The sequence below is a fragment of the Lutra lutra genome, chromosome 9 (genome assembly GCF_902655055.1).
Source record: "Lutra lutra chromosome 9, mLutLut1.2, whole genome shotgun sequence".
NCBI classification, from domain to species: domain Eukaryota; kingdom Metazoa; phylum Chordata; class Mammalia; order Carnivora; family Mustelidae; genus Lutra; species Lutra lutra.
In genome coordinates, this window is record NC_062286.1 from 93447653 (window position 1) to 93474602 (window position 26950).

The following is a 26950-nucleotide window of genomic DNA, read 5'->3' on the forward strand; positions in this document are numbered from 1 at the left end:
GAGGAATCTCCACACTGTTTTCCAAAGTGGCTGCACCAACTTGCATCCCCATCAACAGTGTAAGAGGGTTCCCTTTTCTCCACATCCTCTCCAACACATGTTGTTTCCTGTCTTGCTAATTTTGGCCATTCTAACTGGTGTAAGGTGGCATTTTATTTATTTGATAGAGAAAGAACAAGAAAGGGAACATAAGCAGGGGGAGTGGGAGAGGGAGAAGCAGGATTCCTACCCAGCAGAGAGCCCGATGTGGGGTTTGAACCCTGGACCCCGGGATCATGACCTGAGCCAAAGGCAGACTCTTAATGAGTGAGCCACCCAGGCATCCCTCTTTATGATTTTCTTAATTTTTTTTTCTTATCTTCGTCTTACTTTCTTGTAAGAATACAGTATGTTGATACATACAGCATACAAAATATGGGGTGAATGTTTATGTTATTGGTGAGGCTTCTAATCAACAGCAGGCTATCAGTAGTTAAGTTTTACTTAACTTATATATAAACAAAGTCCCAGTTATACTCAGATTTTTGGCTGCCTAGGATGCTGGCACCCTAACCCCTGTGATGTTCAACCACCAACTGTGTACATGTATCTAAAACCGCCACCTAGGTCAAGCCTTAGAAATTTCTAGACTGAAGAACATTCCCTTACGGCACCTCCCAGTCAGTAACCACCCCTCCTCTCTCTCACACACACACCTTTTGACCATGCCATGCAGGGACTGATGTGCTTGTCCTTGAACTTTGCAGAGCTGGGTTCGGGCGGCCTATGCAGCTCCTGCATCTGCAGGGCCACAACTATCTGGGCAGCCCTGCTGAGGGTGGCTGCGGTTCCGTTCTTGTGCTCTCGTGCTGTGTATGTCGTGGACACTGATGGTTTACTTCTCTGTCCCCTTCTTAATGGCACTTCTGGTTTTTAACTGCGGTGACCCTCCTCATGTGTGAGCACATCTGCTTTCTTTTCTGTAGGTCATACACCAGGAGTGATGTTCTTGAGAATAAGATAAGTGTAGGTGTAGCTATAGTAGATTTCCACCACAGTTTCCTAAGTAGTCATATCAGGTGTGTGCGCTGCTATGTGTTAACAGACACATCCGGTTTCTCCCAGCTGCATACCAAATTATGCTCCTGTACTGTACTGTTTCTCTCACTTTGCTTTTTTTTTTTCTTTTCTCTTTTGTGAAGTGAAGTGAAAGTGTATTAAGTGAAGGTGAGAACAGGAAGGAAAGATAAAAGCTCTCTAGAGGAAGAGGGATTCTGATTGGGCTGCCAATCAGTCTTTCATGGTCAGTCTTTTATAGGAAACCGACCAGGGAACTGAAATCTTTGATTTTATTGCTGATGATTACTTCTCCTTTGAATATCTCATCTCTGATATCTAAGGCAAACGCGGTCATCTGCTTCTGTTCCCTTATCTCTGGTTTCCTCACACCTCAGCATTTCTGGGATTTTGGGTAAGCCTAACATGTAACCCCCTACCTCTCTCTTCCTACCTGGCCCTGCCTGTCCCTTACTCATTTTTCGTGTTTACAGCATTCCTAAAGGTAACCCTGAACCCGTTAGCAGTCACTCCCCATCTCTTCCAACTGTCCTTTTCCCCTACCCCAACTCTAAAGCAGCCATGAATCTAACTTTCTGTCTGTCTAGAGTTGCTTATTCTGGACAGTTCATATACATGAAATTACATATAAGGGTGTTACACACAACTAATGAATCATTGAACACTGCATCAAAAACTAATGATGTATTTTATGTTAGCTAATTGAACATATAATAATGAGGGGTGCCTGGGATGTTCAGTTGGTTAAGGCTATTTAAGGTTTCTTTCTCTCACATTCTAGGCAACTTTTAAATTTTTGACCTGATGGTGAAAATATCTAGTAATTTGTAATCTTTGGCACCACAAATGTGATGAATCTCACTGTTTTTTCAAGTTTCCTCTTACGTCCTTTAGGTAAATTACAGAGCTGTTTTCCCTGTAGAAACCTATCCTTTTTGGTTTCAGGTTTATTGAGGTCTATTATATTGTTTCTCCTTTTGTGTGTGGTTTCAGTGGGAGAACCGATCAACTTTGAGGCTTGGGAGTGGCTCCACAAGGTGGTGGGGGACAGCAGATGCACGCTGGTGGACACGTGGTGGCAGACAGGTGAGAGTCCCCGAGGAGAAGGGGCCCGGGCATGCCTTCGGAACCTGGTGCCAGGATCACTCGCAGTGTATGATAGCACGTGAGAACATGTGGCCGAGCCTGAGTCTTGGAGGGTCAAGTGTGAGTGAGGCTCTACGATTGCCATCCAACACCGCTAATGCCTCAGCCCCTCAGCACACGTGGTGGTTGGAAATCCCAGTGTCTGGAGTGAGAGGCAGAGCCAGGCTGAGGGATTCCAGCTAGAGGACTCGGGATATGTAATGACGTCTCTGAGCCTTGGGTTCCTCATTTGTGAAGTGGGGGTGCTCCACTACAGGCCCTATGAGAATGGAGGGAGGTGATAGAACTGCTGTATGTTGTCCGAGGCCTGATAGGTAGTAGGTGCTTAGCTAAACGGTCATTTTCCTGTTGGGCCCGCATGCCCAAAACAAGTACAACTGATGCAGATGGGCCGACTATAAGGGACCAGAGTCTAAATTTAGATTTTAGTGGGAAAGCCCTTTGTTTTTCTGTGCCATTTGGTTTTTCTCTGCCCTCTGTCCTCTAGGGTATCTGACTTACTGGGATGTTCAGGGCAAGAGACCACCACTGATGTAATACATGTAGCCAATTGGGATCTTGTTCTTCAAGAAGCCAGAAAGTGAGGGAGTGCAAACAGCTCCATTCTCCATTTGGGAAGGCTCAGAATGGAGGCTTTCTGCAACTGAGTCTCCTGAGGCATTTCCATGCAGGCTGAGAGAGGGAAGTGCCAAAGAAAATACTTGAGAACAGAACTGTGGGCATGGCTTTTCATTGTTTAGAGTGTGGGGGTGGGGAGCACTGGCCCAGAAGCAGTTCATTTCCTCTGTCTTCCTGTGCAAGCAGGTGGACTCTGTCCTTTTCTGCAGAGCTGAGGATGAGGGGAGGCAGCACCTGTCTCTGTGGAGTGCCCCGGCTCCTGGGACTGACCCCTCCGCTTTGGGCCCACATCTTATTTCCGTAGAACCCAAGTCTGGTCTTGCCTCAGAAAGATATCTTTGTGTCACTGGGGGCCAAATAGAGATAAACACCCATCGCCCACCTGGGGGCAGCACTTGTGTGTCCATTGCGGACCCCTGATGGCATGTCTAGATAAACATCTCAGTAGTTCCTGGGTCCAGTGTGCACTTCTTCTCTATTTTCCCTGCAGAAACGGGTGGCATCTGCATTGCGCCACGGCCCTCAGAAGAAGGAGCAGAGATCCTCCCTGGCATGGCAATGAGGCCCTTTTTTGGCATTGTCCCAGTGCTCATGGACGAGAAGGTAAGGCCTGGTGGAGGCATCCCCTTCCTGTGTGCTTGCCCTGTTGAGCTCCTGGTGCTCCTGTATGCTTTCCTGGCCTCCCCTGCCCACTATCTCATGTCACACAGGCCCAGCTCTGGTGGGTGGCAGAAGGGTGAGTGTTCACTGCAGCGTCTCCTCAAGGACAACACTTGAAATCCCTGCGTAGAGTGAGCTCTGGTCCTCCTGGACCTTCATCTCAGGCTGGATTCTTGCAGAGGAGAAGGGCAGTTCCTTTTGGGGCACGCTTGTCATTTTTTACATTTCTGTTTGCACATATTTCTCTGGTACTTCCATCTCTCATTTCTCAGAAGAACATTATTAGTTCTTTGCTTCTCAAGCAGAATCTTTGCGTTCTCTCACACATGGGTCTCTGGGTCCACAGGGAAAGGTCATGGAGGGCGGTAACATCTCTGGGGCTCTGTGCCTGTCCCAGGCCTGGCCAGGCATGGCAAGAACCATCTATGGAGACCACAAGAGATTCATGGAGGCCTACTTCAAGCCTTACCCAGGTGAGCCAGCTAAAATGGATTTTATCATGCGTTTCTCCACACCCTGGGGATCATAGGCTCAGAAAACGTCTTTAAGGTAATGATGACTGAGTGTAGTTCAGTAACACTTTGGAGTTGGAGTCCTGCCCCTCCCCCTCAGCTCCTTGAGCCTCCTGGTCTCTGGAGTGGGCAGGGTCCCTGGGGTTTAAGTGGGGCTGCATGCAGAGCCTAAAGCACCCTCCCCTTGGTGTGCACACCACACCTTAGGCTACTAGGAAGGAAGAATGAAGAAACCACTCCAGAAAACTGGCCTGATATCTAACTGCAAGTTTTCTTCTGGCTTACTTTTTATTTTTTTCCTGGTTTGCTTTATGTCATTGGGCTGGAAGGTTATATACACATTGTGCCTGTTGGAACCGTTCATTTTCATTCTCAAGTTTGTGAATGAGCCTCACTTTGGGGGATGCTTTGGTGTGCTCTTTGCCTATCATCTACTCCTCAGATGTTTGCAGCTGTGATGTGGTCAGAACTCTGCCGATTCGGAGCCACTGCCCTTTCTCTAGCACACAGCCAGATGGTACCATCTAGAAAAGTGTCTCTGCAAGGGGTTGGCAAAAGGGTGGAGAGGCAGGAAGTCAACAGAGCTGGGGTTTTGGAGATTTCTTCCATAGAGTGAGGTCAGGGTGTGTGTCTTGCTGTGTCCCTCATGTATGGATGGGAGCCCTGCTCGGTCCTGGTTCAGAGATATTGCTGCTGAATACCTCTGCATACCTCTGAATACCGCTGCACCCCATTGTGGTGCAGGCCACTACTTCACTGGTGATGGGGCGTACCGGACAGAAGGCGGCTACTACCAGATCACAGGGCGGATGGACGACGTCATTAACATCAGCGGCCACAGGCTGGGGACTGCAGAGATCGAGGACGCAATGGTGAGCACAGTTGGGCCTCCTTTGCTTGGGTAGCTCCGGGAGGCCTTGGATTGACCTATGTGCTAACTCAGGCAGCTGGTTCATCTGCATGTTTTGTCTTGTGTTCTAAATAGGCTAACCATCCTGCTGTGCCAGAGACCGCTGTCATTGGCTATCCCCATGACATCAAAGGAGAAGGTGAGCGCCCACCAAAGGTGCTCCTCATTCCTGGTCACACACACTGTGGCACTTTGTAAAAGGAATGGACTCTGGGAATGGGTGGTCAGGGTTTTGTATGCATCAAGCTGTTGCTCTCTTCTGTCCCAGGTGGAGACTTTGGGTGAGGGGACTTGATAGCATGTATGTTAGACAAGGGTCAGATTTCTGAAATGTCTTAGTTCTGCTGTCCTTTAAGGGCACACATCCACAGGAGCTAGGACCTAGTGGGCCCCTGCTGTTCTTGGGAGTTTTCTCCTCTGTCCACGTGTGCATGGCAGCTCATTTATGGAGGGTGCCCATGAAATACAATGTCCTGCTCACAGCATCTCCTTGCACGTGCCCGGGCACAATGCCCCAGGCAGCTGCCATGGGGGCTGGCAGTCAGGCCCTGGTGTGGGCCCTTGTGCAGCTCTGGGATTCTTTTTGGAAGAATCTGACCTGTGGTTTCCACTGCAGCTACTGAATGATAACCAGAATAGTCTTTATTTGAAGACACTCATTATTCTAAAGTCTCCCAGTGTCTAAGTGGGTGGGTCTGGGCAGGGGCAGGGTCACCTGAGTATTGTAATGCCCAGTGCATGGTGGTCACACTCACTTGGCCTGGTGTGACCTGGATGCTTGCTGACTATATGCCACACTGCTGGGCAGGCCATCCTACACTGCCTGGCCAAGCACCCTGGGAAGGGCTCTTGCCCTCTTGCTGTCAGGGGCATCCTCTGTTTCAGCATGCCCCAGGGTCATCAGCCTTCCCGCTACATTTGTGTGCTACAATTCCATTAACTACTCAAACACCTTATCTAAATTGACCCACTGTAAAATTTAATATTCATGTAAACACTTTTTAAAAAACAACTTTATTTGTCAGAGAGACAGAGGGAAAGAGGGAAGGAAAGAGGAAGAGAGGGATTGAGAGCACAAGTAGGGGGAGTGGCAGGCAGTGGGAGAAGCAGGCTCCCTGCTGAGCAAGGAGCCCAGTGTAGGACTTGATCCCAGAATCCTGGGATCATGACCTGGGCAGAAGGCAGACACTTAAGAGATTAACTCACCCAGGCGTCCTATTTGAACACTTGAAAATTCATTTTTCACTTTCCCTGGGAAGCATATGTCCATGAGGCTGGCCTCTTCCTTAGCAGGAGACTGGAATGCATGAGAGCAGTCAGGGGTAGGAAGGAAAGGAGGGAGGGGGTGGGGAGGGAGGGAGGGGATAGAAACAGGTCCTCTCATGTGAGACTCAGAGGCCTTGGGTCAGCTTGCATCCCCATTAACAGAAGCCACAGCCCAAGTCACTCTGGGATCAGTAGGCCTTCTACTGCCCATCAGGCTGCTGGGGAGAATGTCTGTATCATGCTTATGATGATACACATTTTTCTGATTTCTGACGCATTTGAGCACCCATGCATTCATAATACATGAACAGCAATAGCTGTTGGTTACCTCTTTATTCCCACTCCCTGTGTTTGCACGTGGTCTGGCTGAGGAGAGTTCCTCATCTGGTCTTTTCTGATTAGGACCCAGACTTGGCGAGGAACGGAAGTCCCTGCCTCATAGAGCTTACACGCTGGAGGGTCAAGGTGTGGAGGGGAGAGACAGACAATAGGGAGTAAACACAAGCAATGAGGAAACTACATAATAGGTTAGGTGGTGTGTGCCATGGGGAGAATTAATTAAGATGGGATTGGATTGGTGCAGGTATACACAGGCTGAATGTATCTAGGGACTTCATGTCTGCAAGGGGCACTGTAGGTCCTTGAGGGAAGATAGGCTGTTCACAGTGCTGCTGGGATGGCTTATGTGGAGGAACAATGGAATTCAATCTCTGTGTCTCACATATGCAAGATTATCCCAGGTAGATTGAAAAGAAATGTAGAGTCCCGTGAGAACCATTGTTAATCCTTTCTGGAACATGGTAGGCTATTGACAAACGAAACCTAGTGTTTCTGCTAAAATATGGGTTGGTCAGCACTGCCCAGCCAAGCTTCCAGCCAGGATGGAGCTCGCTGTCCAGGACAGTAGCTACAAGCTACAGATGGCTCATGCCACCCAGGAACTACATGTTAACCTTAATTTCATTTACATTTAAATAGCTACTGTGGCTAGGGCCCACCATTTTGGACACATACCCATAGGATTAGTGGCACGTGCTATGTTCTCATGCACCATGTCAAAGGATTGGGTAGTACGTCTCCTGTGAACCCACATTATGGGCTACTTCACAGGCACAAGTGTAGCAGGAGAGGTTAAGTCACACCTCCAAGGTGACATCCCCTTCCAGTCAACACCAGAGCCGAAGGGAGCTCTCATCTACATGTTGACTTCGCTGCGCTGCTCATAAGAGCTCTTAGAATCGCTTCCACTTTGAGAAGAAAAAAAAAAAAAGAATTGCTTTCCACTTTGGATGAAATGGAAATGCATCTTTAGGGCTAAAGGAAGAGGCTGTTACAGGTCACTAATACATGATTTATAGTTCCTTAAGATATATGATGACTGTGTACAATGCTCTGCCTTGGGAGATGGTTCGTGGTTGAACACACCCCAAACCTTTGACTCCTTTCAGTTGCATTTGCCTTCATCGTGTTGAAGGACAACACAGGTGACACAGACGCGGTGTTGAAGGAGCTCAGATCTGCAGTGGCCACCAAGATCGCCAAGTACGCCGTGCCTGATCAGATTCTGGTGAGTGGCACCTGGCCCTCAGGTGTGCTGGCACTGTGTTGTAAGCCTCCTTCTCTACTCCCACAAGTAACAGCCAACAGTGACCCCTTCCATCAGCAGCAAAATGGAGGTTAGCTATTGGTTTCCTGGGAAGTAGGTGGGGAAGGTGAGTTGCTGCATCCTCAGAGAGAGGGGGTAGGCCAGAAGACCTCACAGCCAATGTTTACAAAGCTCACCTGTCCACAGGATCATGCTGGGGAGGATTAGGTGCTCTCTTACTTTGGCATGCAGAGGCCAGTTATAGGAGCAGGGCTGGGTGGCGAAGAAAATCAGAGATTTTACTTATGTATCTTTTATATGTTTTTGTTTAAATTCCATTTAGTTAACATACAGTGTAATATTAGTTTCTGATGTACAATGTAGTGATTAGACACTTCCATACATCACCTGGTACTCACCATAACCAGTGCACTCCTTAATCTCCATCACCTACATAACCCACCCCTGCCCACCTCCCCTCTGGTAACCATTAGTATGTTCTCTATAATTAAGAGTCTGTTTCTTGGTTCACATCTCTCTCTCTGTCTTTCCCCTTTCGCTCATATATTTTGTTTCTTAAATTCCACATATGAGTGAAATCATATTGTATTTGTCTTTCTGTGAATGAGTTATTATTGCTTAGCACTATATTCTCTGGTTCCATCCATATTGTTGTCAGTGATAAGATTTCATTCTTCTTTATGGCTGGGTAGTACTCCATTGGATGGATGGATGGAAGGATGGACAGATGGATGGACAGACGGATGGATGGGATATCACATCTTCTTTATCCATTCATCAGTCAATGGACACTTGGGCTCCTTCCATAGTTTGGCTGTTGTTGATAATGCTGCTATAATATTAGGGTACATGTACCCATTCAAATTAGTGTTTTTGGATTCTTTGTGTAAATACCTACTAGTGTGACTGCTAAATTGTAGGGTTATTCTATTTTTAAATTTGAGGAACCTTTATACAGTTTTCCAGAGTGGCTGCACCAGTTTGCATTCCCACCAACAGTGTAAGAAGGTGCCCCTTTCTCCACATCCTTGCTAACATCTGTTGTTTCCTGAGTTGTTGAGGTAAGCCATTCTGACAGGTATAGGTGATACCTCATTGTAGTGGTGCTTTGTATTTCCCTGATGATGAGTGGTGTCAAACATCTTTTCATGTTGGCCATCTATTGGCCATCTGTATTGTCTTCTTTGCAAAAATGTCTGTTCATGTCTTCTGCCCATTTTTAAAATTGGATTGTTTTCTGGGTGTTGAATTTGATAAGCTCTTTATAAATTTTGGATACTAACCCTTTATCAGATATGTCATTTGTGAAACATCTCCCATTCAGTAGGTTGCCTTTTTTTTTTTTCCAACTGGAAACAAGTAATATTATTTAAAACAAATAATAAACAGCATATAGAACATGAAAAGATAAAATAAGAGTTAATATGTACCAGAGAGAAAGAATATATGGGGCAGGGGATGACACATTCTAGGGGGGCATTGGGGTCGGGCTCTCCCTGGTGCAAAAGTTTTTATTTTGATGAAGTCCAAATAGTTTATTTTTGCTTTTCTTTTCCTTGCCTCAGGAGACCTATCTAGAAAGAATTTCTATGGCTTATGTCAAAGAGGTTACTCTCTGTGTTCTCCTCTTGGATTTTTATGGTTTCAGGACTCATATTTAGGTCTTTAATCCATTTTGAATTTATTTTTGTGTGTAGTATAAGAAAGTGATGCAGTTTCATTCTTTTGCATGTTGCTGTCCAGTTTTCCCAATACCATTTGTTGCAGAGATGGTGGTCTTCTTCCCATTGGTTATTCTTTCCTGCTTTGTTGAAGATTCATTGACCATATAGTTGTGAGTCATTTCTGGGTTCTCAATTCATCTATGTGTTTATTTTTGTGCCAGTACCATACTGTTTTGATCACTACAGCTTTGTAATATAAGTTGAAGCCTGGAATTGTGATGCTTCCAGCTTTGCTTTTCTGTTTCAAGGTTTCTTTGGATATTTGGGGGTCTTTTGTGGTTCCGTATAAATTTTAGAATTGTTTGTTCTAGTTCCTGTGAAAAATGCTATTGTATTTTCACAGGAATTGCATTAAGTGTGTAGTTGGTTGGGTAGTATAGACATTTTAACAATATTTGCTCTTCCAATCCATGAGCATGGAATGTCTTTCCATTTCTTTGCGTCATCTGCAGTTTCTTTCATCAGTGTTTTATAGTTTTCACAATACACATCTTCAAACATTTTTGGTTAGGTTTATTCCTAGGTATCTTTCTGGTTTTGGTGCAGTTATAAATGCGATTGATTCTTTATTTATTTATTTTTTTTTTGCGATTGATTCTTTAATTTCTCTTTTTGCTGCGTCATTATTGATGTATAGAAATGAAACAGATTTCTGTATTTTGATTTTGTATTCTGCGACTACTGAATTCATGTATCAGTTCTTGCAGTTTTTTGTTGGAGTCTTTTGGGTTTTCTACATAGAGTATCATGTCATCTGCAAATAGTGAAAATTTTATTTCCTCCTTGCTGATCTGAATGCCTTTTATTTGTTTTTGTTTGATTGCTATGGCTAGGACTTGTAGTACTATGTTGAGTAACACTGGGGAGGATGGACATCCCTGTCTTGTTCTTGGCTGTAAAGGAAAAGCTCTTAGTTTTTCCCCCACTGAGGATGATATTAGCTGTGAGTTTTTTGTATAGGGCCTTTATAGTGTTGAGGTCTGTTCCCTCTAACCCTACTTTGTTGAGGGTTTTTTATCATGAACGTACTGTATTTTGTCAGATACTCTTTCTGTATCTATTGAAATCATGTTTTTTATCCTTTCTTTTATTAATATGGTATATCACATTGATTTGCAAATATTATACTACCCTTGCAACATAGGAATAAATCCTACTTGATAATGGTAAATGATTTTTTAAATGTATTGTTTGCTAGTCTTTTATTGAGAATTTTTACATCTATGTTCACCAGGCATATTGACCTTTAGTTCTCTTCTTTAGTGGAGTCCTTTTTTCTCTTTGGATTTAATAAAGTTTTATTTTCCAAAATGTACAGGTGGTGGGATCTGTTCATGCATGTTGACCAGCAGCAGGGGCATCTCCACCCTTGGTATTTCTGGTATAAATTACTTGAGTTCTGTGCTTTGAAACAAGATTTTAATGAGTCCTTTACTAAGGATCCCCCGAACAACTGCCCTGGCCAGGGAACCTTGAATCTTCAGTCTTCCAGAGACAACAGCAGGAGTCATAAGCTTATAGTTGGGAACTTGCTTACAGAGATTGTCATATGTCACTTTTTCAAGCAAGACCAGGTTATTGAGCTTGTCCCAAACTTTGTCTTTGGACCCCTTTTTTCTGGCCCGACTCCTGGATTTGTTCATTGGGTCTTTATCTTTTTTGGCTGACTTCCCAGCATCTTTCTTCTTCTTGTCCTTGGGCAGCAGGGTGAAGTTCAGAGAACAGCAGCCACACTGCAGCCTGGCTAAGATGTCAGACAGTAAGTTTAGAGGAATCTTTACCTGGTTTTGGAAGTTTTCCTTCCTTTTATATTTTATGGAATGATTTGGGAAGAATAGGTATGAACTCTTCTTTAAATGTTTGGTAGAATTTGCCTCTAAAGCCGTCTGGGCCTGTTGAGAGATTTTTGTTGAGAGATTTTTGACTACAGACTCAATTCTTTGCTGGTGACCAGTCTGTTTAAGTTTTCTATTTTTCCTGCTTCAATTTTGGTAATTTATATGTTTCTAGGAATTTATCCATTTATTCTAGGTTGTCCAGTTTGTTGGCATACAGCTTTCCATGATATTACAATATTGTTTTCTTTCTGTGATGTTCGTTGTTATTTCTCCTCTATCATTTGTGATTTTATTGGGTCCTTTGTCTTTTCTTTTTGGTTGTCCAGAAGTTTATCAGTTTTATTTTTTCAAAGAGACAGCTCTTGGTTTCATTGACCTCTCCTAGTGTTTTGTTTTGTTTTTTTTATTATGTTCAGTGAGACAACATATAGTACATCATTAATTTTTAATGTAGTATTCAACAGTTAATTAACTGGGTATAGCACCCAGTGCTCATCACCACACATGCTCTCCTTAATATTCATCACCTGGTTAACCCAGCCCCCGAACCCTTCCCGTCTGAAACCCTCAGTTTGTGTCCTAGTATTTTTTTTATTTTCTATATAATTTATTCTTCCTGTGATCTTTATTATTTCCTTCCTTTTGCTGGATTTAGGCTTCATTTGTTGTTCTTTCTTTAGCTTCTTTGGGTTTAAAGTTAGGTTGTTTATTTGAGATTTTTGTTTCTTTTTTTTTTTTTTTAAGATTTTATTTATTTATTTGATAGAGATCACAGTTAGTCACAGAGGCAGGCAGAGAGAGAGAGGGGAAGCAGGCTCCCTGCTGAGCAGAGAGCCCGATGGGGGGCTCGATCCCAGGACCCGATCATGACCTGAGCTGAAGGCAGAGGCTTTAACCCACTGAGCCACCCAAGAGCCCAAGATTTTTATTTCTTAATGTAGGTCTGTATTGTTAGATACTTCCCTCTTAAGACTGCCTTTGCTGTATCCCAGAGGTTTTGTACTGTTGTGTTTTCATTTTCATTTGTTTCTATGTTTTATTTTTCCTTTTATTTCCTGGTTGACCCATTCATTGTTTCATAGCATGCTGTTTAACCTTCATGTATCAGTGATTTTTCCAAAGTTTTTCTTGTGGTTGATCTCTAGTTTCAAAGAGTTATGATTAAAAAAAAAAAAAAAGTGCATTGTATGATTTCAGTTTTTTGTGTTTATTGAGGCCTGTTTTGTGACCTAATATGTGATCTATTCTGGAGAATGTTTCATGTTCACTTGAAAAGAATGTGGGGGCACCTGGGTGGCAAAGTGGGTTAAGCCTCTGCCTTCAGCTCAGGTTGTGATCTCAGGGTCTTGGGATCAAGCCTTGCGTCGAGCTGTCTGCTCAGCGGGGAGCCTGCCTCCCCCCCTCTCTCTGCCTGCCTTTCTGCCTACTTGTGATCTCTGTCTGTCAAATAAATAAATAAAATCTTAAAAAAAAAAAGAAAAGAATGTGTATTCTGCTGTTTTAGGATGGAATGTTCTGAATATATCTGTTAAGTCCCTCTGGTCTAGTGTGTCATTCAAAGCCACTATTCCATTATTGATTTTCTGTTTAGATGATCTGTCTATTGGTGTATGTGGGATGTTAAAGTCACCTACTATTATTGTATTGTTATCAATTAGGTCCTTTATCTTTGTTATTTTTTTTTAAAGATTTTATTTATTTGACAGAGAGAGAGAGAGATCACAAGTAGGCAGAGAGGCAGGCAGAGAGAGGAGGAAGCAGGCTCAGTGCTGAGCAGAGAGCCCGATGCGGGGCTTGATCCTAGGACCCTGAGATCATGACCTGAGCCGAAGGCAGAGGCTTAACCCACTGAGCCACCCAGGCGCCCCTATCTTTGTTATTTTTTAATAAATACTTGGGTGCTTCCATGTTGTGGGTGTAAGTATTTACAATTGTTTATCTCCTTATTGGAAATCCCCTTTATGCTTATATAGTGTTCTTCTTTGTCTCTTGTTACAATCTTTGTTTTAAAATCTATTTTGTCCAAGATAAGTATTACTAGATGTTTCTTCACCCCCTCACTTTCAATCTGCAAGTGTCTTTAAGTCTAAAATGAGTCTCTTGTTAGCAGCATATAGATGGATCTCTTTTTTTATCCATTTTGGCACCATGCACGGTTTGATTGGAGTGTTTGGTCTGTTTAAAATCAGAGTAATTATTATTGCTTTCATTTATTTATTTGAGAGAGAGAGAGAAAGAGAGAACATGCAGAAGTTGGGGGAGGGGCAGAGGGAGAGGGAGAAGCAGACTCCCTGCTCAGCAGGTATCCCAAAGCAGGGCTCAATCCTAGAACCCTGAGCTCATGACCTGAGGCCAAGGCAGATGCGATTCAGAGTAATTATTGATAGACACGTATTTATTGCCATTTTATTACTTGTTTTGTCATTGTGTCTAGAGATTTTCTCTGATCCTTTTTTGTCTTTGTCACATTTGGTTTCTCCTTTGCACTCAAAGAGTCCCTTTTAAAGTTAAAAATAGGGGCGCCCGGGTGGCTCAGTGGGTTAAGCTGCTGCCTTCGGCTCAGGTCATGATCTCAGGGTCCTGGGATCGAGTCCCGCATCGGGCTCTCTGCTCAGCAGGGAGCCTGTTTCCCTCTCTCTCTCTCTCTCTGCCTGCCTCTCTATCTACTTGTGATCTCTCTCTGTCAAATAAATAAATAAATAAATAAATATCTTTTAAAAAATCTTAAAAAAAAAATAAAATAAAGTTAAAAATAGAACTACCCTACAATCCAGCAATTGCACTACTATGTATTTATCCAAATGATACAAACATAGTGATTTGAAGGGGCATGTGCACTGCAATGTTTATGGCAGCAGTGTCCACAACAGCCAAACTATGGAAAGAGCCCAGGTGTCTATCAATAGATGAATGGATAAAGAAGTGGTGTGTACACACACACACACACACACACACACACACACAGGAATATTACTCAGCCATCAAAAAGAACGAAATCTTGCCATTTGCAGTGATGTTGATGGAACTGGAGGGTACTATGCTAAGCAAAAAAGGTCAGTCAAATAAAGACAAACACCACATGATTTCAGTTATATGTGCCATTTAAGAAACAAAACAGAGAAACTTAGTGGAAGGGAAAGAAAAAATATAAAATGAAGATAGAGGGGGAAGAAAACTATAAGAGATACTGATCTAGGAAACAAACTGAGGGTTGCTGGAGGGGAGGTGGGTAGGGGGAATGAGTAACGGGGTGATGGGCATTTAGGAGGGCACTTGATGTAGTGAGCACTGGCTGTTATATGCAACTGATGAATCACGAAATTCTACCCTGGTATAACTAATGATACAGTATATGTTAATCAAATTAAATAAAGAATTTTTAAAAAGAGTCCCTTTTAATATTTCTTGCAGGGTGGGTTTAGTGGTCACAAACTCCTTTAGTTTTTGTCTGGGAAACTCTTTATCTCTTACTCTGTTCTGAGTCACAGCCTTCTTGGATAGAGTATTCTTAGCTGCAGATTGTTCCATTTAGACTTTGAATATATATATGTCTATATATAGATATATGAATATATGAATACACAACAACACACACACACACACACACACACACACACACACACACACGTGGTTTCCGGACACATCTGGTGTCAGTGCAGAAAACACACCAGACCCCTATCTGAGGGAGTCTATGTTGGGAGTCAGGTCTGGGGAAGAGTGGGGCCACCTTTCCAGTCCCATTAGGTTTCCACTCCTTTCTTTATTAACATTTTCCCCACAGTCTTCGTTGGTTCAGAGCAGGTCCGTGGAGGTAGGAGTGGCCCCGGGCTCATCTGGTATTACACAAATTCAAGCTGTTGACCTGGAACAGAGTTTCAGGGATACCTGAACTCCCATAGGTGAACTCACCCCTTTCAAAGATGGGTTACTGTTAAATAAGCACAAAAGATAGCTCTTCGCATATTCCTATTGACATTAAGGGGGCCATGATTGTTTGAAAATGTTAAATGCTAAATTTTCAAACACTGAACAAGACAACATTTTCTCTATAGTAGCTCTTACCTCTTATGTCAGCAAAAAGCAACCTTGGGCTGGGCCAGTGGGTGGAGACGAGTTGCCATGGCATATGCATAGTTCTGTTGCTACTGGGGACCCCTCAGTAATATAGCAAATGGGAGACAGAGGTATTGTCAGTGAGGCAGACGTGGGTATGGGCAGACCCTGCCTGAAGAAGGGCTTCAGCAAAACCCCTAACATATGGTTGATCCTGACCTTTGGGTTGATATTAGTTTATGTCCAGACTGTGGGAAGAAAAAAAAAAGAGAACACAGGCCTTCGTGTTCTCTAGGTTTGTTCTGGCAGCTCAGTCATTCATTCCTGAGTCCCGAGTGAGGGTGTCATCCCTGGGGCAGAACCTTTCCTATCCCAACACAACTGGATGCTTCTGGGAGTCTGGGTACCACCCAAACTTGAATTCTGTATCTCTTTCGCCAGGTAGTGAAGCGTCTTCCAAAAACTCGGTCTGGAAAAGTCATGCGGAGGCTCCTGAGGAAGATAATCACAGGCAGAACTCAGGATCTGGGGGACACGACCACCCTGGAGGACCCCAGTGTCATCACAGAAATCCTGAGTGCCTACCAGAAGTACAAAGACAAGCAAGCTGCCTCTCAGTGATGGCCTCTAATCAAGACCCAGTGCCTATACCCTTAACTGTCCTTCCAGAATGTAGCTCTCAGATTTGCTCATTTCCTACTGTCTCAGAAGCAGTCCTCTCCCAGAGCATAACCCATACTGCCCCGGTGTGAAGTCTGTGCTAAGCCCTGCCTTCTTACTGCTGAGAACCCATGAAGAGGTACTATGAGACATGCTTAGCATTTGTTTCCCCTTGTCCTGGATTTGGTTTCCCGGAATGAAAATCACTGTCATCTCCATTTCTGTGTCACCTCCTGGCAGCACAGGAAGGGGAAAAGCCTGGTAACATGTGCCTGCTCAGATGACTGAGAACTAGAAGCAATCATGTTTTTTCCCCCAGATGCTTCTAGATACAAAAGGCAGAAATTTTATTTTTATACTTTTATATTTTGGAAGAATGTACAAATATACACATGTAGTATGTGGATTTACATGCACATGCTCTTTGTAACAGTTAGAATTGGGAGAATCTTTTGTGCCTCTGCTCATGGGAAAATATGAAGAGGGTCAGAGGGTACATTTTTAATGTTTGGCATATTGGGGAATCCATATTGGAAATGTTTATACCTCTGTCTAAATATAGCTATCTTGAGAACTTTCAAGCTTGTAGCATCCTTTTTTTTTTTTTTTTTTGGTATATATTTCTATTTCCCTTGGTTTATGTATAATAAAATCTAACTCTTAAAATTGACAGTATGAATGTGCTCTGATTTTAGTTCTAGAACCATTCATGTATTGTTTCTCCAAGCTGTGAAGTAGAAAGTTTTCCCTTTCCACCTTGGATGCCTCTTGGTAGGAAGTCAATATGCCCCAAATATGTGGGGATGTTCAGGGAGGGAAGCCAATGAAAACTCAGGTGACTCTTCATTACGGCACTAATTTGGCTAGATACGGATCCTTGAAAACTGCCCATCCTTCATTCTGTGGTTGGTATGTTCCAAGGATGAGACTTGGAACTCTGAATCAAGTCTCTCTCTCTTTTTTAAGTATGCCTTAAGTCATCTAACATTAACAAGATGATATAAATCATTAGGTTGCAGATTGTTAGGTTGTTCATTTATTAGCTAAGCATGCAGGGGCCAATGGCATGGAGTACAGGTGATAGCAGCCTGCTGAGCTGGGTTCTTGGGAACAGGGAAAGGTTTTCCTTATCTATACCCCATGTTATATGGTGCCTTGCAGCTGTGTAGGTGTTTAAGGGGTGTCTGGGGTACTCAACACCTACTGTGGATCACAACTGTGCTTGCTTCTCTCTGATTAGATGTGTATGCCTATCACACTAACAGGGTAGCCATTAGCTGTAGCTCGCAGATACACTGAGTGATGGTCCGTTCTCTGTTGCAAAGCAACAAGCAGTGCTTAGGAATAGAGACCTGTGGCATGTGCGGTGGCCCTGGTGGACTGTAGTTATGGCACTATTTATGAAATGGCTTGGATATATAAAACTTGGACAGTGACCAGCACAGTTCAAATAAAGCTTTATTTTGTTCATTCTCTTCTCTCTGTGGTGATATTTTTGATCAAATAATGCTATTGTTGTTGTTGAATATAATCCTAAGGACAAACTGGAAGGGTCCTATTAATTCCAAAGAGAACACTTAAAAAGCCATTTGGGAGGAAATCTATTATAGGGAGGAAATATAGACTAAGAGCTCACCTATCTCAGACTGTTATTTGGTAAACCTACTGGTGTCTAGATTGCTGTGCTATCCAATACACTAGTTCTACGTAGTTTTTTAGGTGTAAGTAAAAAATATATATAGAGAGAGAATAGAATGGAATAAAATAAAATATTCTGTTCCACAGTGACAGTAGCCACAGTTCACATGCTCAGTAGCCATGTGGCCAGTAGCTACCAGATTGGACAGGATGGACAACAACATTCCCACCATCGCACAGAGTTCTGGTGGTGGTTGCTGCTCTGGAACACCCAACAAGAACGAGGAAGCAAAAATGATCTCAGGGTCACAGACTGCCTCCATGAGTAGCATAGGCTTGCCCTGACTCAGGGTTATCCTTTCCCTAGATGTTGGGGGATGAGAAGAGTGGGCAGCTACAGTGAAAGAGGAGACATCCAGGGGTGTGGAAACAGGGTTGGACTGGGATCCAGAGATAGCTAATCTCAGTGTTAAGGGTGTCTCCAGGCCAGCATGGCTGACAATAACCATAAATCCCAGAAGCAAATTCTATTCAGATTCAGAAAAAAAGCAGTATGTGATGTTGTTGAAGAATAATTCTCATTTAGAGCAGCTAAAAGAAAACAAAAGTTGTGCTCAAAGGGAAAAATTCAGCTATTCAACATAATTTCTAAAGGGCAAATGTCCATATTAAATAAAATAGAAAAAAAGAAATCACAGCTAACATTCATGACGTAAGTGCACAATATTTATCTAAAGAGAGGTCGTGAGTTGGTTCAGGTGAATGCTTATCCCTGGTTAACTCACCACAATGAGTTCATGGTGAAGAAAAGGGAGTGTGAATTCTCATGCAGTTTCCCTGGCCTGACTGGAGAGAGGGCTGTGGAATTAACATGAGCTCTTGGTTGTTGTAGAGCTGACTTTGCACCCCCTGCACAGACCACCCTTGTCTGGCTCCACCCTTGATCCCCAAGCTCAAACCAAAGGTGCGGCCCCTTCCTGCAAGAGCTTTGAAGAATATCAACTGCATTTTATTTTTATTATTTTATTATTATTTCTTAAGGTGCTTTACTGTTGACCTCTGCGTAGCTCTATGAACTGTTATCTTGGATTGGGTTAAGAAGCCTAAATCCAGGCCAAGAGGAAGCTTTCCTGGAGGTAGTGCTTTTGGAGGGTGTGGTGATGCCAAATTGAGTTGTAGTGACCACTAACTGGAGTTCTGTAAGTTTTCCCTTCATCAGTTTGGGAATTTTGTTGTATAATATGAATAGACCAAATAAATACATAATTTCTGGGTCTGTGAATACCAACCGTCTTTGGTTTTTACAGTATTATTTTTTATTGGCTTGTTTTTATTCATCCCATTTATCAAGCTCTGTAGGGTTAGATCTGTAGCTTGATATCCATCTTAATCAGTTTTGGAAATACCTCACTCATGACAGGAATCCATCAAAATCCTAAAGGAAAACAGGCAGTAACCTCTTTGACGTTAGCCACAGCAACATTTTTCAAGACACATCTCCAAAGGCAAAGGAAACAAAAGCGAAAATGTACTTTTGGGACTTCATCAAGATCAAAAGCTTCTGCACAGCAAAGGAAACAGTCAACAAAACAAAGAGGCAACCCATGGAATGGGAGAAGATACTTGCAAATGACACTACAGACAAAGGGCTGATATCCAAGATCTGTAAAGAACTCCTCAAACTCAACACCCAAAAAACAGAGAGTCACATCAAAAAATGGGCACAAGACATGAACAGACACTTCTCCAAAGAAGACATACAAATGGCTAGCAGACACATGAAAAATTTTCATCATTAGCCATCAGGGAAATTCAAATCAAAACCACATTGAGGGCGCCTGGGTGGCTCAGTGGGTTAGGCCGCTGCCTTCCGCTCAGGTCATGATCTCAGGGTCCTGGGATCGAGTTCCGCATCGGGCTCTCTGCTCAGCAGGGAGCCTGCTTCCCTCTCTCTCTCTCTCTCTCTGCCTGCCTCTCTGTCTACTTGTGATCTCTCTCTGTCAAATAAATAAATAAAAATCTTAAAAAAAAAAAACAACCACATTGAGATATATCCTTACACTACTTAGAATGGTTAAGATTAACAAGACAGGAATCAACAAATGTTGGAGAGGATGTAGAGAAAGAGGCACACTCTTACACTGTTGGTGGGAATGCAAGTTGGTGCAGGCACTTTGGAAAACAGTGTGGAGATTCCTCAGAAAATTAAAAATAGAGCTACCCTATGACCCTCTAATTGCACTACATTTACCCCAAAGATACAGATATAGTGAAAAGAAGGGCCATATGTACCCCAATGTTTTTTGCAGCAGCAATGTCCACAATTGCCAAACTGTGGAAAGAACCAAGATGCCCTTCAACAGAAGAATGGATAAAGAAGATGTGGTCCAGGGACTGGAAGAGATTATGCTGAGTGAAATAAGTCAAGCAGAGAGAGTCAATTATCATATGGTTTCACTTATTTGTGGAGCATAACAAATAGCATGGAGGACAAGGGGAGATGGAGAGGAGAAGGGAGTTGAGGGAAATTGGAAGGGGAGGTGAACCATGAGAGACTATGGACTCTGAAAAACGATCTGAGAATTTTGAAGGGGTGGGGGGTGGGAGGTTGGGGGCACCAGGTGGTGGGTATTGTAGAGGGCACGGATTGCATGGAGCACTGGGTGTGGTGCAAAAATAATGAATACTGTTATGCTGAAAAAATAAAAATTAAAAAAAAAAGATGTGGTCCATATATACAATGGAATATTAGCCATCAGAAAGGATGAACATTCAACTTTTATATCAACATGGACGGGATTGGAGGAGATTATGTTGAGTGAAATAAGTCAAGCAGAGAAAGTCAATTATCATATGGTTTCACTTACTTGTGTAACATAAGGAATAATAGGGAGAACATTAAGAGAAGGAAAGAAAAAGTGAATTGGGAAATTGGGAGGGGAGATGAACCATGAAAGACTGTGGACTCTGAGAAGCAAACTGAAGGTTTTAGAGGGGAGAGGGGTGGTGGGATGGGTGAGCCTGGTGACAGGTATTAAGGAGGGCAAGTATTGCTTGGAGCACTAGATGTGGTGCACAAACAATGAATCGTGGAACACTGAAACATAAAATAAAATTAAAAATAAATAAATTAACATTAAAAGGAAAAGGAAATACCTCACTCATTGTCTCCTCAAATACAGTTTTCATCTATTTGGTCTCCTTTTTTGCAGATCCCGAACTTCCCATATGTTGGAACATCTCACCTTCTATTTTTTAGATCTCTTACTGCTTTTATCTCCTGTGTTCTGAAAGTAGAGCCTGAGATGAGGGCCTACATGTGGGTGATTTGCTTAGGAATGGGACTCTTAGGACAGTGCAAGCAAGTGTGGCATTGGGTCAACCAGCACTTTGAACCACTGCTCCATTCCCCATGACTCAGTAGGGATCTTAACCAGTGTGTCTATGACCCAGTTCAGAATGAGCTGTCTGAAACTCCACATGGCCTCTCAACTTTCTCCTCTGGAGTCTGCAGATGCACTCAGGAAAAAGTGGCTCCTGGCACTGGGATCATCTCCCTGAGTCTCTGTCCCCCCAAAAGTCCTCCTGTCCGCTGCCCTGGTTTATAAGTATCAGAGTACCATTTTTGTTCTCACTAACCTTGCTCTTCAGAGGGAGAGGGGTAAGGGAGAAAAAAAAAAAAGGAGCCTCTGTTTCTACACTCTTTTGCTCAGTTGTCCAGATTCCTCTTCTCCCTATCTTAAGGATATGTAGAGAATAGGGGATACCCCCAAATTTGTTCCCAATCAGCCATGTCAGAGGCAAGATGTGACCCTCCAAGCGCACCCCCAGGGAGTTCCATTACAGTGGTCTTTGCAGAATGTGAAGGAGAAGTTCCTGTCTGCACTAGTCTTTATTCCAAATAGCAGAGAAGGAGCTGGTTAGTGCCCCTGGGGCTTGCAACAAAGGGTACCAACTATGACCAAGGAGGTGACAAACCAGAGGGCAAAAATCTGAGGTAAAGTACACCTAGAAAGAGCAAATGGGAAGAAAGCCAGGTCTGGCTGGCCTAGAACATCATCAACAAACTGGAAAGTACCAAGGAGTTCAGAATGCCTGCTGGAATAGATGACCTGCCAACTTCCTTTGCAGACAAGGTGAAATTTTCCTGGTTAGAGCCACCAACTGGGTAACTGTGTCTAGTCTCCTTGCTACTGCAGACCAAACTTCTGCTGAGCAGCCTTCTGGATGCACAGTCTCATTTTGGGCTGATTCTTTCCCAAAGAAGGACATCACTTCAGCCAAGCACACATCTATTTATTCCTGAGCCAATGAAACACTTAATTTTTATACATTTGCACAAAAAGGCAGAGCAGAAATTGTCCAAAGGGAAATAACTGGTTGTTTTCAAGAAAGGGTTTCTGGATGTAATGAAATGTAATTAACGAGTGACCTGTGTCAACCAGGATACGTCAGTGCTAAGATTCCCAAGGAAACGATGGTGCAGATGAGCTCATTTCTTAACAGAGGTAACAATAATGAACGTCCAGGTCTATGTAGATGCTGACTGGTGAATGTCTTTCCTACTGAGCAACTTTTCCTACCAAGTCAGGGTTGACCCTAAGAATCCTCATTAGGGTAATTAAGGCACTTTTCTCCAGTCAGCTTACTAATAATCCTATCTCTCCACTTGCCTACTTCTCACTGGGGCAGACAACATTCGATGTGCCATACCCACCCTGCTCATTCCTATGCCACCTAGTCTCCTCTCTCATTCCTCCCTGCCCTGAATAGTCAGTGGAACATGGGACCCGGTCCTCTAATCAGACGTGAGCATCTCACCAAAGTTGGGAACATCAGAGTCTGCTTCCAGGAATCTGGAATGCAGATAAAGAGAGTTAGTTAAAGATATATAAAGAGTTAGTTAAAGATATATGCAGATAAAGAGAGTAGTTAACTGGTGGGACACCTGAAATGGAAGGTCATGGAGAGCTGGGCTTGAGGCAGTAATTGTCTGCATGGGCATGTCCAAGCAGAGAATGCTGGCATATGAGATAGGATGTGTTTAGGAGCAAGCACATACTGCTCAGCTGACTGACCTTGGATATACAAGGGGTGGTTTTCCTCATGTAACCCAGAAGCCCAGGGGTACATGGTTATTGGCAAGAGTCAGCAGCCTAGGTTTTCTGTTCTCATAGTGTTGTCTTCTAGACCTCATGGTGATTTTCCACTGTCACAAAGATGCTACTGCCATTCTAAGTATAACTCTGGGGTCAGAGCAGGATAAGAAAGGGCAGGACCCTATCACTCCTTTTTAAATTTTTGTTTTTGGAAAAGCAAGAACATTTCCTAGAGGCTAAAAGAAACCCGAGATTTCTCCTTTTAACTCAAGGCCATATTGTAGCCTGTGTCACTGTATTCAGCTCTAATAAAAGGCATCAAGGACAAAGACAGTCCCATAACAAGGCGTGTCACCAAATCACACAGGGATAAGAGACAAAATGCAGTGGGGTACCAGGGAGGTTGAGAAGAATACTGCTCCTGTTTTTCCAGGTTCTCATACCACTTCCTGTGAGGCTGGGCTGCACTTTGTTTTGGAGTTCCATGGGATAGCCCCATATCCTTCTAATAAATCCCTCCCTCATCTTAAGTGGACTTTTGTGAATGTCTGTGTCTGGCAACTGGTTGATCTCTAAGATAATTTTCTACTCTAAACAAGCAATTCTACATTCTCTAACTTTATGCTCTCCACTGTCCCACCTGAGCTGACACCAGAGCTTCCCATTCCAACACAACAACTTAGCTTGAAATCCTGTTTGGAGCAGGTCACTCCTGGTCTCCTGGATGCAGGGCGGGAAGAAGGGCTCAGTCCATCGCTGTTCTTCTTCACCCCTTTAGAGTGTCTTTTAGATGATTCTCCTTCCTTTATTACTCATAACCTTGAAATCTACCCTGGTCACCCTCTTACTGATCAATCCATAGACACCCCATGCTTCCCTCTTAAGCCTGTTTCTTGTCCTCTTCCATCTCAACCTGCCCATTATAATCCTACTTAACCAAGGCCTGGTTCACTGTCACTTCCTCCATGAAATCTTCTCTGGGCACTGCTACCTGATGGGACTTGCTCCTTGTGGTCCTCAATGCACTATGTAGTTCCTCCATGGCCCTGTTTTAGATTGGTTATTATGCTAATCTTCCCTCTGAGATTATAATATGTCTGCACATTGGCTTACCTTATTTCACCTTTGTTTTGTCACAGCACTTGGCTAAGTGCCTGAAAGGCTTTCAAGAGATATCTACAAAAGGAATGGAAACAGTATAGGATAGGGAAAAAGCACTGGACTAGAAATAGGGAGCATTCCCTATGTCCACTGTACTGGACACAGGGAAATAGGGAGCAAATAGAGAGCTAGTTTAAGCCATGAGGCACCCTACTGGCTGCTCCCTCAGCATCACTGTCGCTCCTTCCCTGCTGGCAGAACCCTGATTTGTTGAGATAAATAACTTCAATGCGGGTCAGAGTTTCAATGCAAGTGAGCTTCATCCCCACTCTCAGGGTGCATGAGGGTGGCTTCTGGTTGGTCTAACCCAGTGGTTTGCAATCAGGGGCTATTTTGTCTCCAGGGGATACTTGGCAATTTTCGGAGACATTACTGATTATCATGACTAGGTGGGATTCTACTAGCATCTACCTGATGGAGACCAGAGATGCAGCTAAATTTCCCACAATGCACAGGAGAGCTTCTCTCTGCCACCCCCAATGAAGACTTATCTGGCCCAAAATATCAGTGGTGCTGAGGTTGATAAACCTGGACTAACCAATTACATTGTTTCCATCTCCCTGCTGATAACTGGGTGGCAGCTAGGCTACAGCCTGGGGAGAGAACCGAAATAAACCACAATAGGCAATGTGGATCTCACCATGAAAAACGGTACTAACCTGTGCCACCCAACACAATCCAAGTTCAAACCCTCTAATTTAGCTCATTCAGACCATTTTCTCTGAGACAAGACAAGCTGATCTCCCAGTAACTCCACTTGGATTCATGTGTTCCTGATAGGACCATGGGCTCCTCCCTCAATGAATCGCCTAGTTTATAAATTCTGGCCCATCTCTGCCAAGACCATCTGTTACAAACACCAGCCCTAACCCCTCAAGGACCTTCCATAATCCTCCCATTTTTTAGGTGCCTCACAGGTCCTCTGGTTAATTTCTTTGCTACAGCAAGTTCAATAAACATAACTTATTACTATTACTTACAGGTATGTTCCTGTTTTGATTGGTGGGCTTTAATGCTGGGCATGGAATACAAATAATTCTAAACCAATAAGCTAAATCCTATATTTGGGGTATGTTCAAAGTGGCTTAGACGCAAAGATATTCTGCTTAAGAAATTAGGGGAAGAGTTTTCAGCAATGATACTTGAAGTGAGTCCTAAATGACAAAAGTTGTTTTGGCCAAGTGGTGAAGGAAAACATTTTCACAGGAAGGAATAAGATGGACAAAAGCAGGGAGGCGTAAAGTTAGAAACAACAAGCAATGCTGAGTGTCTAAAACTCAAGAGGGAAAAATCCAGATAGGATTATCCTGACAGGGCCAGATCATGCAGTGCTGCCTGAACTATCCTGGATCTAACAGCTCTCCTGATTGTATTGGATAGGAAATGAAGTAAAATATTGCCAAGGCCTTAATTATATCCCTGCCAGACCTGGTAATCCTTGCAGAACTGGATTGTTATGAGAGCTCTTCACTTCCCTCATGCTGGTTCTTCATCTCTTACCACAGTCATGTGGGATTCTAGTGCCCCCTAACACTAGGAACGGCAATGACATGTTTGATCAGGAAAGCCTTTAGTTGCAATAAGGAAATTAATTCTTAATACTTCATTTTGAACATGCCTTTTCTAAAAATGATGCACAGTAATGGGATATGGTTCCCTCTGCCTGGAAATCCTGTTTCTTCTCAAAATCCTAGTCATTTCTCAGGTCTTTAATCCATCAAATACTCTCACAAGATCATGTTACTTCCCTGTAATGCAATTTTTACATTTCACATTTATCTTTATGATGACCTGATTAAAGTAATCTCTCACTAGTTTAATTTCAGTGACGGAGCTTGTCTATGGTTTGCTCACCATCACCTCCCAGCACCTAGAGATATACCTAGCTGATTAAAATACTGTTAAATGGATGAACTGATGATTGCTTTGTGCTTTCTTAGACCTTATGTTGTAATTAATGATTTCTATATACCCCGCTTTTGCTTCCAAGGGTAACCCTTACACAAACCTTATCAAATATTGTTGTAGCAAAAAGATTTAATATTCAGTGGCCTTAATCTAAAGAACAGCATATATGTCCCAAATTTTCCCCTTAAAGGGATCTGTTTGTAAAAGGTCATATGATTTTCCGGTGAGCATTACTGCCTCCTAGCCTCCAATACAACCCGTTATTTAATTAACTTATTTATTTATTTTTACCACGCCTATACGAACCAGGCTCCAATGCAACTCGTTATTTTTTTATTTTTATTTATTTGTTTATTTATCCCGCCTATACGAACCAGAACCAGGCTCCAATGCAACTCGTTATTTTTTATTTTTATTTATTTATTTGTTTATTTATCCCGCCTATACGAACCAGAACCAGGCTCTTTGTCATTTAACATGCAGTGCCACATTCTACCCACACAAGTGGCCACCACCTCAGCCCAGCGCCGCCGATGTGCACGTTCACCCGCCTACCGACTGCGGGGGTTCCAACGCCAGTAGTGAAAGGAACGCAGGAAGCGAAGGGCTGGGCTGGAAGTGCCCGGGGTTAGACCACCCGCGATCTGGGGCTTCAGAAACGTCCTCACTGGATCGGGGCCCAATTCCGAGCCCCGAACCTGGCCAGGGACCTCCCGGACCTCTTCCCGCTCCAGCTCGCCAAGAAGACCCGCCCAACGGACGCTCTAGAGGGCGCCATGGCAGCTGACGGAAGGAGCGCGCCAATGACGTCACTTCCGCGCGCAGCCGGGGCGGGGCCGAGGGCGGTGCGTGGCCCGGATCGGGGCGGGCCGGGGCGGGCCGGGGCGGGGCGGGGCAGAGCTTGTACTCTTCTGTCCGGGTTAGTGACGGGCTCGACGACTGAGGGGCTCACACCATGAGTGAGGCGGACGGGTTGCGTCAGCGGCGGCTCCTGCGGCCGCAGGTCGTCACGGACGATGGCCAGGCACCCGAGGCCAAGGACGGCAGGTAGGCCGGGTCGACCCTCTGTATCCACTAGGACGGCAGTAACAGCAA

General features: G+C 43.7%; 2 protein-coding genes and 1 pseudogene across 8 annotated transcripts in view; 2 read left to right on the forward strand and 1 right to left on the reverse strand.

Moving 5' to 3' along the window:
* Positions 1–17519, forward strand: part of ACSS1 (acyl-CoA synthetase short chain family member 1) — a 60324-nt gene extending 42805 nt beyond the window's left edge. Inside the window, exons 8-14 of the mRNA XM_047744972.1 lie at positions 2050–2142; positions 3311–3423; positions 3827–3953; positions 4737–4864; positions 4978–5041; positions 7617–7735; positions 15831–17519. Coding sequence (XP_047600928.1) covers positions 2050–2142; positions 3311–3423; positions 3827–3953; positions 4737–4864; positions 4978–5041; positions 7617–7735; positions 15831–16010 — 824 coding nt within the window. The 3' untranslated portion in view covers positions 16011–17519. The remainder of the gene's footprint in view (positions 1–2049; positions 2143–3310; positions 3424–3826; positions 3954–4736; positions 4865–4977; positions 5042–7616; positions 7736–15830) is intronic.
* LOC125108819 (40S ribosomal protein S25-like) lies at positions 10794–11561 on the reverse strand (annotated as a pseudogene).
* Positions 17520–26701: 9182 nt separating the features above from the next.
* APMAP (adipocyte plasma membrane associated protein) overlaps positions 26702–26950 on the forward strand; it is a 59220-nt gene continuing 58971 nt past the window's right edge. For all 7 annotated transcript variants that reach the window (XM_047744588.1, XM_047744585.1, XM_047744587.1 and 4 more), the window contains exon 1: positions 26702–26902. In XM_047744588.1, the coding sequence (XP_047600544.1) occupies positions 26811–26902 (92 nt within the window). In that variant the 5' untranslated portion in view covers positions 26702–26810. The remainder of the gene's footprint in view (positions 26903–26950) is intronic.